The sequence below is a fragment of the Melospiza georgiana genome, chromosome 9 (assembly GCF_028018845.1).
Source record: "Melospiza georgiana isolate bMelGeo1 chromosome 9, bMelGeo1.pri, whole genome shotgun sequence".
Taxonomy (NCBI): Eukaryota; Metazoa; Chordata; class Aves; order Passeriformes; family Passerellidae; genus Melospiza; species Melospiza georgiana.
The window spans coordinates 1,321,592-1,336,454 of record NC_080438.1 but is presented as its reverse complement, the minus strand read 5'-3'; the positions used below and the strand labels follow the sequence as shown (position 1 = coordinate 1,336,454).

Sequence of the window (14,863 nt, the reverse complement as noted above, 5' to 3'; positions counted from 1 at the left end):
AGCTGACTGCTCCTGAACAATTCATTGTGCTGCTGGCAGGAGTGATGGAGCAGTGCCCTCCCGTGGCTGCTGGGGCTGCACGGACACCGCGGGGGCTGCAGCCTCCTGCTCCCCCAGCACCTCGGGCCTGCAGCAGAACCCCTGGAAGGTGTAGCCCTCCTGGGAGCTGTGCTGGCTCTGAGTGTTGAGCAGCCATGGTGTGGGGAAGGTGGGGCAGCACAGCGTGCACTGGTGGCCACGCTGGAGCAAGCTGGCCCTTAGAAGCAGTGAGTTTGTCCTGGACCATGATGCTGGCTCTGCTGCTGGCCAGCCTGTCCCTCTCAGGGGCTGGAAGTCATCTGAGGAGCCAGAAGAGAGCTCTTCAAGAAGTTATCAGGCTGCTCACACTGCCGAGAGCTGGTGTCCAGGCTGGAGGAGAAGCTGCCCACGCACTGCTGGGTGGCTCTCTTGGTGCAGATGGAGAGCTGTAGGATGAACCCCAGGGCTGGCAGATGCTGCAGGTGCAGGCAGGCAGCTCGCTGTTCAGCAGCACTGTGGGGCCACAGAATGCAGAGGAAAGGGCCTGCAGTGAGTCGGGGGTCCCTGTAAGAGTCCAGCAGTGCTGGGAACCCTTCCTCTCTGGCTGTGCCATGGGATGGGGAGGTGGTTGTCTCTGTCTCATATGGATGCAGAGGCAGAGCTGGGCAGAGGATGCTGATGGGCAGCGAGGCCCCAGAACAGCACCAGGCTCACCCAGGAACTACCTGGGGCCATCACACAGACCCACTCTGACATGGAGGCAGCCATGGGGGTTTGAGCTGGCACTCCTGGGGGCAGCCCCCACAGCTTCAGGGACTCTTGCTGGGAAGACATGGTGGAGGAATCCAGTGTAGCTCAGAGGTGGGGTTTGATTGCAGAGCCCTTTCCTCTGCAAGCACCTGCTGCAACCCACCACAGAGACCCAGCCTGGGCTGAGCTGAGGGAGCCATGGTGGGGTGGGCAGTGCAGAGCCCATGCCATGGGTGTCCCAAGAGGAGGTGCTGTGACTTCACCAGGGTGTGGCTGGCAAGGGACTCACCCCTGTGTGAGTCCCATCTCTTCAGGTAGCGTGACATACCTGAGCAGGGGGTTGGCAGCACGCCTCAGCTGGCAGTGTGCAAGGGACAGGCCTCGGCCCTTGCCATTCCCCTGGTAAATGCTTTCTCGCTCTCTCTTTTTCCACAACCTGCTTCCCAAGTCGCTTGGTGTCAGGTAAGAGAAGCTCTCTGTGTTGGCAGTGCCAGCGTGGGGCCCTGGGCTCACTCCTACCCTCTCTTGCCCCACACTGGTCCCCTGTGCATGCACCGCCCCATGCAGCCCTGGCATCGCCTGGCTGCCCACAGCCTCTGCAGGGCTGTCGGCACATCCTCCCCGTCCCCAAAGCTGCGTTCCCACAGTGCTGCTGGGCCGGCCCTGCTGGGATCCCCCTGCAGCCTGACTCACATCCTCTCTGTTCCCTTGCCCCCTCCAGTGGACCAGAGCATGTTTGAGAACGCCAGCGCCGGCACGGCACCCGCGCCGCGGGCACAGCACGTCCCTGCCGCGGTGGGCGCCGCGCCCCAGCCCTGCCGGCCCGCCGGCAGCCAGCACCTGCGCAACCTGGGCAAGGCCGTGGGCGCCAAGGTGAACGACCTGCTGCGGCGCCGGGAGCCGGCCGGCCTGCCCGCCGTGGGAGCCACGGAGGTGAACGCCAGCGCGGGCGCCGTGCTGGCCACGGCACAGCCGCCCGCCGAGCACGGGTGAGTGTCCCCGCAGCGAGCGCCCCGTGCCGGCGCCACGGGCACGGGCTGGAGGGGCTCAGAGTGGGGCTGTATGCAGCTGTCCCTCTGTGCTTGCAGGGCTGTGGCACTGGAGGCCTTTCCCCGGCTGGAGCCCCCGCCCCCCATCACCAAGAAGCGGACGCCGCGCGCCCTGAAGACCCCCCAGGACATGCTCATTGCTCCGCAGCCGGAGGGGACCGGCGCCAGGGGTGGCACCGAGGAGCCTCCTGAACCGCCCCCGGCTCACCCTGAGCCCACAGAGGAGCAGCCGGGGATGGGGGACCTGTCTCCTCCAGCATGCCCTGGTGTCCTCGGTGTGACAGGTGCCCTAGAGCCCAGCGGGGACCAGCCTACCAGTGCCCTACCCGTGCCCGACCTCATCCATAAGGGCAGCCAGGAGAGCCAGTGGCAAGTGGGTGAGAGGGCCACTGAGATGTCAGCCAGCACAGAGAAGCCCTCACGGAGACAGGGGCTGGAGCACGAGCCAGCAGCGAGCACGGGGCGTCCAGAACCACGTGCCTCTGGCTGGGAGGTGGAGGGGGCCCATCCTGACCTACTGTCCTTTGAGTAGCAGTGGGTGGCTGTGACAGGGGTGCCATGGGGGCTGGCTCTCCCAGACTTGTCTCTCACTGCCACTTGCCTTTTTTGGGGTGATTATTTTGGAAAGGGGGAAGTCCTGGAGTGGAACGAGCCATTTGCTGCCCAGTGTGGGCTCTGGGGAGCCATGAAAACCTGCTTCTCCCCAGATTCCCAGGAGGGGCACAGCCTGTCCTGCCATGGTTTCTGCAGCCCCATTCTGGCCCCCTATTCACCCTAGTCATGCCAAGCTCCTGTCCTGCCACAGTGCCACTGCCACCCTGTCTGCAGCCAGGAGCCTTGCTGAACTGGGAACCAAGGGGGTGCGTGGGGGTAGAAGTGCCAGCCTGCCCCAAACCCCATTGGCTCTGCTGGAGCGAGCATCCTGTGAGAATCCCACATGCACTACACACTTCCCCGTGTCTGCACTGGCTGCCTTGGTCCAGAGGATTTCCCAGCTCACACCATGTGCTTGCTGAGATGCCCCGTCCTGGGTACCAGCAGGCTCACCCAGCCCTGGTGCCAGGAGCCAGGACAGCAGATGTGTCCAGAGCCTTCTCCAGGTGCTGACCTCGTGGTGTTACTCTGCTGAGTGCCATCTCCTTGCACTGGGGCCCCAGATGCACTGGGCTCTGGCAGGATGCACAATTGCTGGCCAGTGGGCTCTGGCAGGGAGCTGAGCTCTCTGTGAGACTCCCTTCCAGCTCCTGCTTGTTTCCTGGTCTCATCCCAGCCACCATGGACAGAGCTGTCCAGGCAGGCAGCCCTCTCCATAAAGGGGAGTCACTGCTCCCCTTTATTTCCTGGGACGGTGCTCTCTGCAAGACTGGGACACACAAAGCCACGTGGTCCTCTGAAACTGCTGCATGAGTGTTTTGCCATGGATTACAGGAGAAGTTAGCCAGCCTGGGGACATCTCTGTCAACGCAAGGCAGCAGCTCTGAGATGGAACTTTTTGCTTAGAGCTTTTATGTACATCCTCACCGCAAAGGTGGTTTTCAGAGGAAAAGCTCCAAAGCCCCAGGCTGGGTTGGAGGAACCCAGGAGCTCATGGGTGAGGCTGCTCACAGCTCCTTCTGGGCCATACAGGATGGTTGGGCTGAAGAAATGTCTTCCACCACCCAAAGCCATGCTATCCCGCTGGAGGAAGGAAGCTGTGAGCAGGGATCCCCTCGCCCTGGGAGCAGCCCCCCATGTCCTTGTTGTTGGTGTGGGGATGCCACAGTGGCACTGGGGCCCTGCAGCTCTGTGCTCTGGGAAAGCCCTGCTCAAGAGTGAAGGGACGCAGAGTTGCACAGAGCCCATGTTCAGTGCTGAGGTGTCACACACCCTGACAATGTGATCACGCTGTGCATGGCCACCTGCACCCTCAGCTCCAGGGGTGTGTGTGTGCTGCCAGGTCTGCACTGCGGTGTTGGTGTTGATGGAAACCAGGACTTGCAGGCCCTGTCTGAAGAACCACTATCTTCAATCGCTGTGATCCCAAGGGAACCTTCCCCTTGAGGGTTGTCACTCACAGCCGGTTAGAGTCCAGTCCCTCTATTTATGTTGTCAGGGTGCGTGTGTGTGGTTTGAGACAAGAGATGCAGATTGCACAATAAATTTTTTTGGTTTTTGTACCTACTGATGTGTGGCATTCCCTTGATGGGAGAGGACACCCTGCACGACCCTGGCGCCATCCTGGTGGGGAGCCAGGGGGTGTTTGGTGGTGCCAAACTGGGGTGGAGAACGTGGCTGCCTTGCTGCGCTTGGCACCACCGGGTGATGGCTGGGCTCGGGCACAGGGGACCGGATCCCGGGGTGCTGCGGTAATGGGAGCCCGCCGGTGCCTGGGCCGAGGGGACGGAACTCTGAGGCTGTTGAGGGTACTGGAGCCCGAGCTGAGGGGACGGACCTCTGAGGCTGTTGAGGGTACCGGAGCCCGGGCTGAGGGGACTGAACTCCGAGGCTGTTGAGGGTACCGGAGCCCGGGCTGAGGGGACGGACCTCTGAGGCTGTTGAGGGTACCGGAGCCCGGGCTGAGGGGACGGAACTCCGAGGCTGTTGAGGGTACCGGAGCCCGGGCTGAGGGGACGGAACTCCGAGGCTGTTAAGGGTACCGGAGCCCGGGCTGAGGGGACCGGACCTCGGGGCACTGGGGAGACGGGACCCCAGCGGAAGCCCTGGTTGGTGTCTGGGCTGAGGGCGGTGACCCCCGCGAGTGCTGAGGGCGCTGGACTCCGCCCGTACCGGGGCAGAGGGCACCGGGCCCGGCTGCCGGGGGAGCCGCTGGCTCCCGGGCCGAGGGCCCCGCCCCGCCGAGGGCGGTGCCGCCGCCGTGCCGCCCCGTTTCCGGTGTCATGGCGGCCGGAGCGCGGCGGCGGCCGGGGCTGGGGCCGGGGCCGGTGCCGGGGCAGCGGCGGGGCAGCGGCGGGACGGCGATGTGAGGCGGGACAGCGCCATGTCGGGGTGCGCGTGGGGCGCGGCGCCGCCGCTGCTGGAGGCGCTGGGCCGGCTGTGGGAGGTGCAGGCGCCGCTGGGCAGCGGCTCCTCGGCCTCGGTGTACCGGGTGCGCTGCTGCGGGGATCCCCGGGCCCCCCCCGGCGCCGTCAAGGAGTTCGTGCCGCCCCCGGGGCCACGGCCCGGGCCCGCTCGCCGCCCCGGCGCCCGCCCGCCCGCCGCCGACTGCGCCGAGTACGGGTTCCGCAAGGAGCGCGCCGCGCTCGAGCAGCTCCGCGGGCACCGCAACATCGGTAACGGCACCCCCGCACCCCTGCCCCCCGATCCACCCTGCTCGGGCACCTCTGTCCCTAGAGCACCCCCCGGGCAGGCTCCCCCTGCCGGACTGGTGTCTCCAGACCGCCCTCGCAGCCAGGGGAGGGAGCTCCCGACTGCTTTGGGAATACAGGATGCCCCCAGACGCATCCCCAGGCCAGTGTGCCCCTCGGATTGGCACCCTGGGTGGGCAGATTCCAGGGCCCCTCGCCTGGACACCCCAAAGCAGCTTCCCTGCAGTGAGTGCTCCTGGGTACCCCACCCCTTCCCCGGCTGGGGGCTCTGCAGTGACATCTCCAGGGTGGGCAGGAGAGATGGGCAGAGGGGTCCCTGCAGGCGGGGCACCCTGGAGCCCTCCTTTGGGCAGGGTGCCAGAGCCCCAGCAAGGACTGGGATCCCTGCGGGACGGTGTGTTCCCACTGTGCTACAGCTCCAGGGCTGCCTTGCTGGGTGGGAATGGGCCGGGGAAGGGAGGAAGCTGTGTGTCAGAGGTGATTGCTGGAAGTGCCAAAGTTCACCCACCACTGATATTTTTTGTTGGCATGAAATGCTTTTTAATGCCTGGACACACAGACAGCACATGGGTTCCCACTCTGCGAAGTTTTTCTGTCACTGGGTGAGAGTGACAGTGGCACAGTGTCCAGTTTGCCACTGGGATGTGCTCAGCCATGTCCCAGAGACTGTCCTTCTGAACAGGAGCGCTCAGCCCTGTCACTGTAGCAGTGTTGTGGGACCAGCCTGTCCTCTGAAGCTCGGAGGGGTGAAATGCTTTTCCCTTGCTTCTTCCTCCCTGGTTCTCCATCTCTCTGAGCATCACCCGTTACAAACCATCCGAGCTGCTGTTGTGAGGAGCAGTGGCAGGTGCTGGCTGCTGTCCTTACCCACGCCCGTCCCCGTGTCTCGTTGTAGTGACGCTCTACGGCGTGTTCACCAACCACTACTCTGCCAACGGCCCGTCCCGCTGTCTGCTCCTGGAGCTGCTGGACATCAGCGTGTCCGAGCTGCTGCTGCACTCCAGCAACCAGGGCTGCTCCATGTGGATGATCCAGCACTGTGCCCGAGATGTCCTGGAAGCCCTGGCTTTCCTGCACCACAAAGGCTACGTGCACGCAGACCTCAAGCCGCGCAACATCCTGTGGAGTGCAGAGGAGGAGTGCTTTAAGCTCATTGACTTTGGACTTAGCTTCAAAGAGGGGAATCAGGTTTGGAATGTGCTACTCTTGAGGCAAGGTGGCTCTGTGTTGAGTTGTGTGGCTCTGTGGTGTTTTCCAAGTGACCTGATCAGAGGAGGAGCTGAGCTGGTGCTGAGGGTTAACTGGAAAGGCTGAAGTTATGTCTGCCCCAGAGACTGAAGCTGTGTTTCCATTCTGCTTGCATGTCTCTGGTTTCTGTTGATGTCTTAGCCTTTGTGCTACAAATTCCAATGTTAGTGATGCACTGAGAAAAGTGGTGTCTCAGCTTCCTGGAAGGTTTGCTAGTTTTTATGTGGTCAGACGAGTGGGAGCACCCAGAAATGTAGAATTCCCTTTTATCATCCCTTACCATGTGTTGTAGTAATCCAGGCTTTGCCATCAGCCTCCCTGGCCAAGTGTGTTATCTCTGGCAGTGTCCTTGTGCCTGCCTTTACTTTCACCCTATCTTGAGCAGCCTCCCTTCCTCAGGAAGTCTGGATGTTTCTTTCCCACACGAATCAAAAGTCCATGGTCTGGTCCTGGGTGGGCAGTGTCTGTTGTACTCTTTGTCCCGTTTGCTGATCTCCTTCTCCATCTCCTTGCTGTCACTTTTGTTTTGGTGCTACTGAGTTGTTTGTCCTTGCCCATTTTCCTCTCTTCCATGGCTTCTGATGGAAGCAAAGAGCCTCAGGATATTCTGCTGTTGGCTTGATAGATCTTCCTTTCACTCCTCCCTCTCTCAGTAGCAGCCTGTGAGGAGTCTCAGTAAAGCTTTTCCATCAGGTAACCTTGCAGCACACTAGCCTTTAATCACTGGGTGATAGATGGCAAATTTTTCTGTGCCTTCCTACAGTGTCCTGGTTTGTCCCTATTCCATGCACTTCACCCACTTAGCAGTTTTAAATTGATATACTTTTTTACTGGTTTACCTGGTGTTGACAGCACAGCCCACTGATTGTGAATATCAGGGGGTTGTGTGGGTGACCTATCTCTGAATTCTTTGGTACAGGAGTTGTTTTTAATGTTTGGACTTCTTAACTCCCCCGTGTTGTCTTCAGTTGTCCCACATTCTTGGCTGAGTTTCTGGTGGTAATCTGTTGCTGTCTGTCAGCAAAATACACACTCCTGGTGTCCTGTGTCTAATGCAGGTATTTTTATTTAATTCAGGTCTATGTTTTGCTGCTTGCTGTGTGAGTTGCCTCATAATAGTTGATGGGGGGTTTTATTTGCTTCCTTGGTTTCTTCCAGTCTGCTTTCTTTGGGCTGAGTTTCCTTTTGCCCTTTCTCAAAACCATGCTGGTTGTATGTGTGAACCTTCTGACCTTGCTTTGAATGTGCACCAGGTACCAGAGTCCTGTCCCCACCCCTGCCTTGGGCCACAGCCTGCATGCAGTATTTCCTTATCTGAGTCAAAGACCATGCTTTTATTTATGCCAAGCTTATCCTTACACAAAATTTCCTGCCATTGGTGTTTAACAGGGAATGGTTGTACACAGAGCAAAGTTCCAACCTCTTAGAGCTCTCAAAATGCTTTAGGTGGTAGGGGTGAAATTCCCTCTGTCTTTTTGCTGGTGCCATTGATCACAGTGTTTTCTCTATCTCTAAATGTTGTTTGGGGGCCTGCCAAGTTGCTGCTATTGCCATGCTGGAGGTTCTGCTCCCTACTGATAGGAGGAGGGACAAGGATGAGCAATTTGTGTATCATTTTTAAGTTCATAAAGCACTTTTGAGCTCTGTTGCTGGAAGATGTCTTCTGTAAACTTTCAGTCAGAGAACCACATAATCTTGGTCTGAATATATTCCCATGGTAGGAATTCCTAATCCTATGCCTTATCCAGGAGGAAGTAGGCTTGCATGTTCTTCTGTCATTCCTTGTGTTGCATCAGTGTGTCTAAAATGAGCCCCCACATGTTGAAAAGACCCAGCAGTTTGTCTTTGGACACACAGAAGACTTGGCTGGGCAAAGCCACAGCTGACTGAGCAGGTACTGCCTGTTAGCAGGACACTGGATGGAGCCTTCAGAGCAGCCCCTCAGCCAGCACCTCTGTGATTCCATAATTCCCTCATTTCCTTGGAGCAGGCAGCTCCAGTGTGGGCATTTCCTCTCACTGTGCCAGCCACAGCAGCTGGGCAGGTGCTGGTTGTGCAGCACCTGAGGCTTCAAGGGCAGAGGGAAGAGGGGTGTGGGAAGTGCCATTGATGATCTCCTTCTCTGAGCATTCCAGCTGCTTGCTTCCAGAGAACATCAGCCCTTGAGCAGTGGCAGCAGCTGCTGGTGCTCCCTGCTCAGACAGGGCTGTGTGTGCTCTCAGGCAGCCCATGTGGGAGCACATTGTGGGTGTTCAACCCTTACTCCAAAATTTCTAGCATCATCTGCATGTAGGAGAGGTTAAAGGGCCAGTCCACAGGGACACCCAGCCCCTTCCTCCCAGCAGTGCTGTGTGTCCCAGCACTGACCACATGTTAGTGCTGCTTTGCTGGGAGAGGTTTTTCTTCCAGACAGTCCTGCTTCTCCCTCAGCACAGCAGTATGGGGAGCTGAACTGCCTGCCTTGCACAACTGGCTCTACAGTGCTTTCTGTCAATTTAGCAATAGTGTTTTGGAGACCCCTTTGGAAGGATAGCAGAACTGATTTAAGGATAGAGTGGAGAACCTGAGTGTGGAAAATCAACTTTTCCCCTGTGTTTTGTCTCCTGTAGGATGTGAAATACATTCAAACAGACGGGTATCGGGCTCCAGAGGCAGAGCTGCAGAACTGCCTGGCACAGGCAGGGCTCCAGAGTGAGACAGAGTGTACCTCTGCTGTGGATCTGTGGAGCCTGGGAATCGTTTTACTGGAAATGTTCTCAGGAATGAAACTGAAACATACAGTCCAATCTCAGGAATGGAAGGTGAGACACTTCTTGCTTGCCCCAAATGAATCCTTCTGCCTCTTGTTCATAATCTGGATTTGTGAGGTAGCACCTGGCAACTAGGTAGTGTTTCCAGGATGTTTATCTAATCCTATTGTCTTGAGAATTAAGATTCCTGAGCCTTAAAGACCCACCTGCCCCGTGGGACTGGCTTGTCTGAATGCTGCTTGTGTTCAGGTTATGAAATAGGGGTGTTCCAGGAGTCTCTGTTTGGAGCCTGGGTCTTGCCCAGATTTGGTAGGCAAGCTGTGCTGGCTGTAGTTGTGGCATAGGAGGAAGAACAAAACCAATGCCTGATGACTGTCAGCTAGTTCAGCAGCACGAGGGCAGAGGAATTATTTGCTGGCTTTAGTTTAATGTTAGCTGTAATTTGGGGATCTTCTTGTAAGTCTGTATCCTGAGAAAACAAGAGGAAAGCTCTGTATTGTGAGCCTGGAACCTGCCTGTCCTCTGTTCTGAGTGAAATAACTTTTTGTGCTCCTCTTCCCAAAAGGAGTATCCTTTCAGCATCAGAATCTCCACTGCAACAGAAAAGTTTCTTGCATGTGGAAATTTCCAGCTTTTGCTGGCCAATGGGAAAAGGTTGATTTGATGTGAGCCTGCTAGTTTAATGTGTGAGGCTTGGGCATTGGGGATCTCTCACAAAATCCCAGAGAGCCACAGCCCTGTGCATCCACTCTGCAAAACGATGGGATATGGCAGGCTTTGCACAGTCTGGTCTTACCTCCCTAATCACTGTTTCTTTTTCTTCCCAGACAAACAGTTCTGCCATCATTGATCGCATATTTGCCAGTGAGGGGGTGGTTAATTCAGCCATTCCAGCTTATCACCTCAGAGACCTTATCAAAAGGTACCACAGCATATTTGATAACTGTTCTGTAAGGATGTGCTCTGTAAAGTCAAGCCTTACTCTTAGCAACTTTGAGCCCACACCTAACGACTCCTTTTCCTTTTCCTTTTCCTTTTCCTTTTCCTTTTCCTTTTCCTTTTCCTTTTCCTTTTCCTTTTCCTTTTCCTTTTCCTTTTCCTTTTCCTTTTCCTTTTCCTTTTCCTTTTCCTTTTCCTTTTCCTTTTCCTTTTTCCTTTTCCTTTTCCTTTTCCTTTTCCTTTTCCTTTTCCTTTTCCTTTTCCTTTTCCTTTTCCTTTTCCTTTCCCTTTCCCTTTCCCTTTCCCTTTCCTTTCCCTTTCCCTTTCCCTTTCCCTTTCCTTTCCCTTTCCCTTTCCCTTTCCCTTTCCCTTTCCCTTTCCCTTTCCCTTTCCCCTTTCCCCTTTCCCCTTTCCCCTTTCCCCTTTCCCCTTTCCCCTTTCCCCTTTCCCCTTTCCCCTTTCCCCTTTCCCCTTTCCCCTTTCCCCTTTCCCCTTTCCCTTTCCTTTCCTTTCCTTTCCTTTCCTTTCCTTTCCTTTCCTTTCCTTTCCTTTTCCTTTCCTTTCCTTTCCTTTCCTTTCCTTTCCTTTCCTTTTCCTTTCCTTTCCTTTCCTTTCCTTTCCTTTCCTTTCCTTTCCTTTCCTTTCCTTTCCTTTCCTTTCCTTTCCTTCCTTCCCTTCCCTTCCCTTCCCTTCCTTCCCTTCCCTTCCCTTCCCTTCCCTTCCCTTCCCTTCCCTTCCTTCCCTTCCCTTCCCTTCCCTCCCTTCCCTTCCCTTCCCTTCCCTTCCCTTCCCTTCCCTTCCCTTCCCTTCCCTTCCCTTCCCTTCCCTTTCCTCCCCTTTCCCCTTTCTTTTTTTTTCCTCCCCTTTCCCTTTTCCTTTTTTTTCCCTCCCCTTTCCCCTTTCCTTTTTTTTCCTCCCCTTTTCCTTTCCTTTTTTTTCCTCCCCTTTTCCTTTCCTTTTTTTTCCTCCCCTTTTCCTTTCCTTTTTTTTCCTCCCCTTTCCCCTTCCCTTTTTTTTCCTCCCCTTTCCCCTTCCCTTTTTTTTCCTCCCCTTTTCCTTTCCTTTTTTTTTCCTCCCCTTTTCCTTTCCTTTTTTTTCCTCCCCTTTCCCCTTCCCTTTTTTTCCCCTCCCCTTTCCCTTTTTTCCTCCCCTCCCCTTTTTCTCTCCCCCTGTGCTGGTAACAAGTGCAAGCTTTAGCAGAGATGTTTCAGTTCCTCAGATTTTGGCACCATTTGGAGTGAGCACATAGAGAGTGTCAGTCATGATGTTATCATTTGCTGTTTCAGTGCTTTGCACTTGCAGCTGAGAGATTGTATTTGGAGAAAACTGCAGACTTTGCTGCTTTTGGGGATTGTTATCATAAAAATGAGGGAGGGGGCAGAAAGTGCTGCTCTCCACTGCTGCCAAGATTCAAAGGCACTTTTGCAGCTCTCCTGAGGAGTCTGCCAGGGGGGTTGTTTTCACTGTCTTGTAACTGTGCTCTGAGGCTACAGAGGGAAGAAGACACAACTTGGCACAAATAGCATTAGGAGCCCCTGGTAAGGCCAAGTTAGGGATATTGTCAGGCAAGCTCTGGGTTATTATGAGCTGCTTTGAACCCCATTTGAGAAAAGATGTGGGAGCATCTTGGAGTGTGATCACTCTCATGAGACTGCATGTATGCCTGAGATGTGGGATGAATGGCCTGAGGATGTGGAGCTGGAACATGCTGTGCTCCTTGTGGACTTGTAAGTGAGCAGTTCTCAGTATTTGGTGCTGAGGGACATCAGGAAGGAAAGCCTGCTCCTCCATGTACCATAACCACCCCAAAGATGGGGGGTTCCTCTGTGCTGGCTTCCAGCCTGAGGGGAATGTGTCAGTGCAGGAATGTCACATGCATGAACATAAAGGTGTCTTCTCTTTCAGCATGCTTCATTGTGACCAAGGAAAACGAGCCTCTGCTGAGAAGGCTTTATGCAGCCCATTCTTCAGCATTCCCTTTGGTAAGCTGTGCCTGTGGCCCCTGCTCAGGACTTTCTCAGCTTGTGCTGGAAGCAGCACAGAGGGCAATTACCTGTTGGTTTTTGGCCTGGCCTCATTGCTGCTGCTCTGTGGCACTTGCCAGCTCTCCATGGTGCCACAGGAGGGAGGTCAGATGATGCCTGTGCTCTCAGTGCTGCCTTACTCCTGTAGCCCCACAGGCTGTCACTTTTTCCTAGCTGGACTCTGATTAAACTCTGTCTCCAAGAGTGTATTGGCAGCACTTTCATCTGAGGCACAGAAATAACCAGGATATTTACCTAACATTCTGACTGTTGAGGTGCATTTGAAGAGTGCAGTGCTGTTTATGGTGAGTGGATGCCTTTTCTTACACCAACTGTTTCCCAGTTCAGAAATCTCCAGGAATGTGAGCACCTTGGGCATGGGCTGGTGGTGGCATCTGCTGCTGCCCCTGCACAGGTGCCTGCAGTAACCTGTGTGGCACATCATGGACAGATGTCACTGTGGCTTTCACCTAATGCTGTCCCTTTGAATTAATAAAATAGTGGTGTTTCCTCAAGACCTCCCCATGTGTGTTGCAGGCAGTCAGCAAAGGTGGCTGACACCTCCCTGTTCAGGCTTGTGTCCTTCCCTGTTTTCTGGTCCAGGTGCAACTGAGTGGCATTCTGCAGAGCTTGTCTGCCTTCCAGAGCACCAGTGAGGAGCTGTGCCTCCAGCTTTTCTGAAGCCTGAATTAATGCTGCAGCCTGAGCTAGCATTTCCCCTTGAATCTTAGCCCTGCTTTTCTAAAGCTCCTTGGTGCACCTTGCAGCCAAGATTATTAAGTATTGTTCCTTATAGATGCTGGTATTTCTGTATGTCAGGCAAAGGTGACAAACTCATTCCTGTTTCCAGACTTCACGTGTGTCTCAGAAGCTGGAGCTGTTCTAGTCAGAGCTGTCTTCCATGGCTGAACCTCACAGCCAGCACTGCTTTGGAGCAGAGGGAATTGTGTGTTGGCAGTGCCCTCTGGGCTGCTTTTAAACACACAGAGCTCTGACTGTACTGAGGAAGGTGCTTCTGTGGTTAGTGCTTGGAGTTTATATAACAGCTCCCATTTTGCTCAGTTCTCTTTGCTGCTTCTTTTCTTTGACAGACTTGCACATATGCTTGTCTGCACAAAGAAGCATTTACTGCTGCTTTCCTAGCAAGTCAGAAAATGACCTGTCATTGCCTTTCACTTGGACACAGCTTTTCTGTTTAGAGCAAAGACAGCTGAGAATAGCTTTCCTTGTCATATACAGCTAAGTCTTGACTTTCCAGTTCATCAAGTTCTTTCCTGTGTTGTCAGTGTGGTTGGTGTCACCTGTCATTTGCAGAGGAGCTGGGCAGAAAGCACCTCCTAGGGCAGAGGATTGCCAGAAATGGATTTGTCACTTGGGTACAAGAAGACCAGGTGTCTCAGTTCTAGGGGCTGGTTTGTCTCCCTCTCTGGAAAAACTCTCATGAAATGAAGGACAGATTTACTTTAGTGTCTGTCTTTTCTCCCAGGTAGCAAGTGACAGGACAAGAAGAAACAGCCTCAGGTTGTCCTGGAGGAGATTTAGATTGCTTGTTAGGAAAAATTTCTTCAAGGAAAGGGTTGTCAAACATTGGAACAGGCTGCCCACAGAAGTGGTGGAGTCACCATGCCCATTAAAAGATGTGTAGATGTGGCACATCTGGGGACATGTTTAGTGGGGAGCTTGGCCATGCCAGGTTGGAGTTCATAATTTAAAAGGTCTTTTCCAACCTAAACGATTCTATGATTCTGCAAATAAAGGGAGCAACATATAAGACCATGGTCACACTTAAATGTTCTTTCAGTCTTCAGTTCATCTGATGTGTCTTGGTTGCAGATAATCCTAGAGGTGCACTAGGAGCTGGAATGTGCCTGGTTGTGTGAAGACAGCACCTTCCTTCAAAGGGCTGCCCCTGGGAGCTGTCTGGGCATCATCTGCACTGATAAGGCCTTTAATACTCTGTAATTTAATTAATACTCTGTAATTTAATACTCTGAGCTTTTCCTGGGGGCTCTTCCATGACAGGCAGGGGATTTACAGCTTCTGTGCTTGCCTTGCATCTCTTCCTGCACTGTGAGATCAACATCTGACTGTGCCTGGCAGAGATGTCAGCTTCCTCACAGGCATTGTGTGCTTAGCTGGGGAAAGTATTTCCTAGAAAATAACAGCTCATGGTCAGAAGGCTCAGACTGGAGAGATGAAACCATTTTCCTTTTCTCTCCCCTCTCACTGTAAAGTGGCAGAGCTGTGAGGTCCTGCTCTTATGTTCAGCTGCAGTAGCTCCCAAAACAAATAAACACATCAACATTCTCCAAGTACTGCAAGTTGGGTGCCCAGATCTTAAATTCATTAATGGCCTGTCACTAGTGTACAGGAACATGAAATCAAGCTTTTTTTCTGCAGAAGTGACACTGTCCCTGTGGCTTTGGGTTTCTAGAGGGATGATTATCCTCAGAATGTGATTGTCATTAGCCTTTTCTCCTTGGCTGTTGCCTTCTCCCACGGTGGCATCTGTGCTGCCCTGTTCCAGGCCATCCTGGAGCTGCTTGTTTTCTAGAGCCAAGTGCCCCATGCCCAGCACCCAGAGGGTTTTATTTCTGCTCCTGTGAAGTCCTTCAAGGATCACTGCTCACACACCTTGTGGCCATGCCCAATTCTACACCATTGCGTTGTTTAAGCAGCTGAAGTATGGTGCTCTTCAAAACAGTGGATTGTGAGGGGAGGGAGGTTTATGTGGTGTTCAGAGAAGAACTAAAAGATATTCTAAGGAGATATGAGGCCTG

At 54.4% G+C, this 14,863-nt stretch overlaps 2 protein-coding genes across 2 annotated transcripts in view; both read left to right on the top strand.

Annotated features, from left to right (window-relative positions):
* Positions 1-1,317: 1,317 nt before the first annotated feature.
* On the top strand, positions 1,318-3,977 carry C9H1orf226 (chromosome 9 C1orf226 homolog). The gene is made up of 2 exons (XM_058030242.1): positions 1,318-1,757; positions 1,857-3,977. The coding sequence occupies exons 1-2, from the start codon at positions 1,318-1,320 to the stop codon at positions 2,347-2,349; spliced, it is 933 nt and encodes a 310-aa protein (XP_057886225.1). The 3' UTR covers positions 2,350-3,977.
* Positions 3,978-4,794: 817 nt separating this feature from the next.
* The window catches only part of UHMK1 (U2AF homology motif kinase 1), a 17,439-nt gene continuing 7,370 nt past the window's right edge, over positions 4,795-14,863 (top strand). The window contains exons 1-5 of the mRNA XM_058030254.1: positions 4,795-5,086; positions 6,018-6,310; positions 8,980-9,171; positions 9,948-10,042; positions 11,965-12,041. Of these exons, the coding sequence (XP_057886237.1) occupies positions 4,795-5,086; positions 6,018-6,310; positions 8,980-9,171; positions 9,948-10,042; positions 11,965-12,041 (949 nt within the window). The remainder of the gene's footprint in view (positions 5,087-6,017; positions 6,311-8,979; positions 9,172-9,947; positions 10,043-11,964; positions 12,042-14,863) is intronic.

Coding starts and splice junctions, on each gene's coding strand:
- C9H1orf226 (XM_058030242.1), top strand. CDS start 1,318: ATGCACCGCCCCATGCAGCCCTGGCATCGCCTGGCTGCCCACAGCCTC. Junction 1,758..1,856: donor CAGCCGCCCGCCGAGCACGG/GTGAGTGTCCCC, acceptor CTGTGCTTGCAG/GGCTGTGGCACTGGAGGCCT.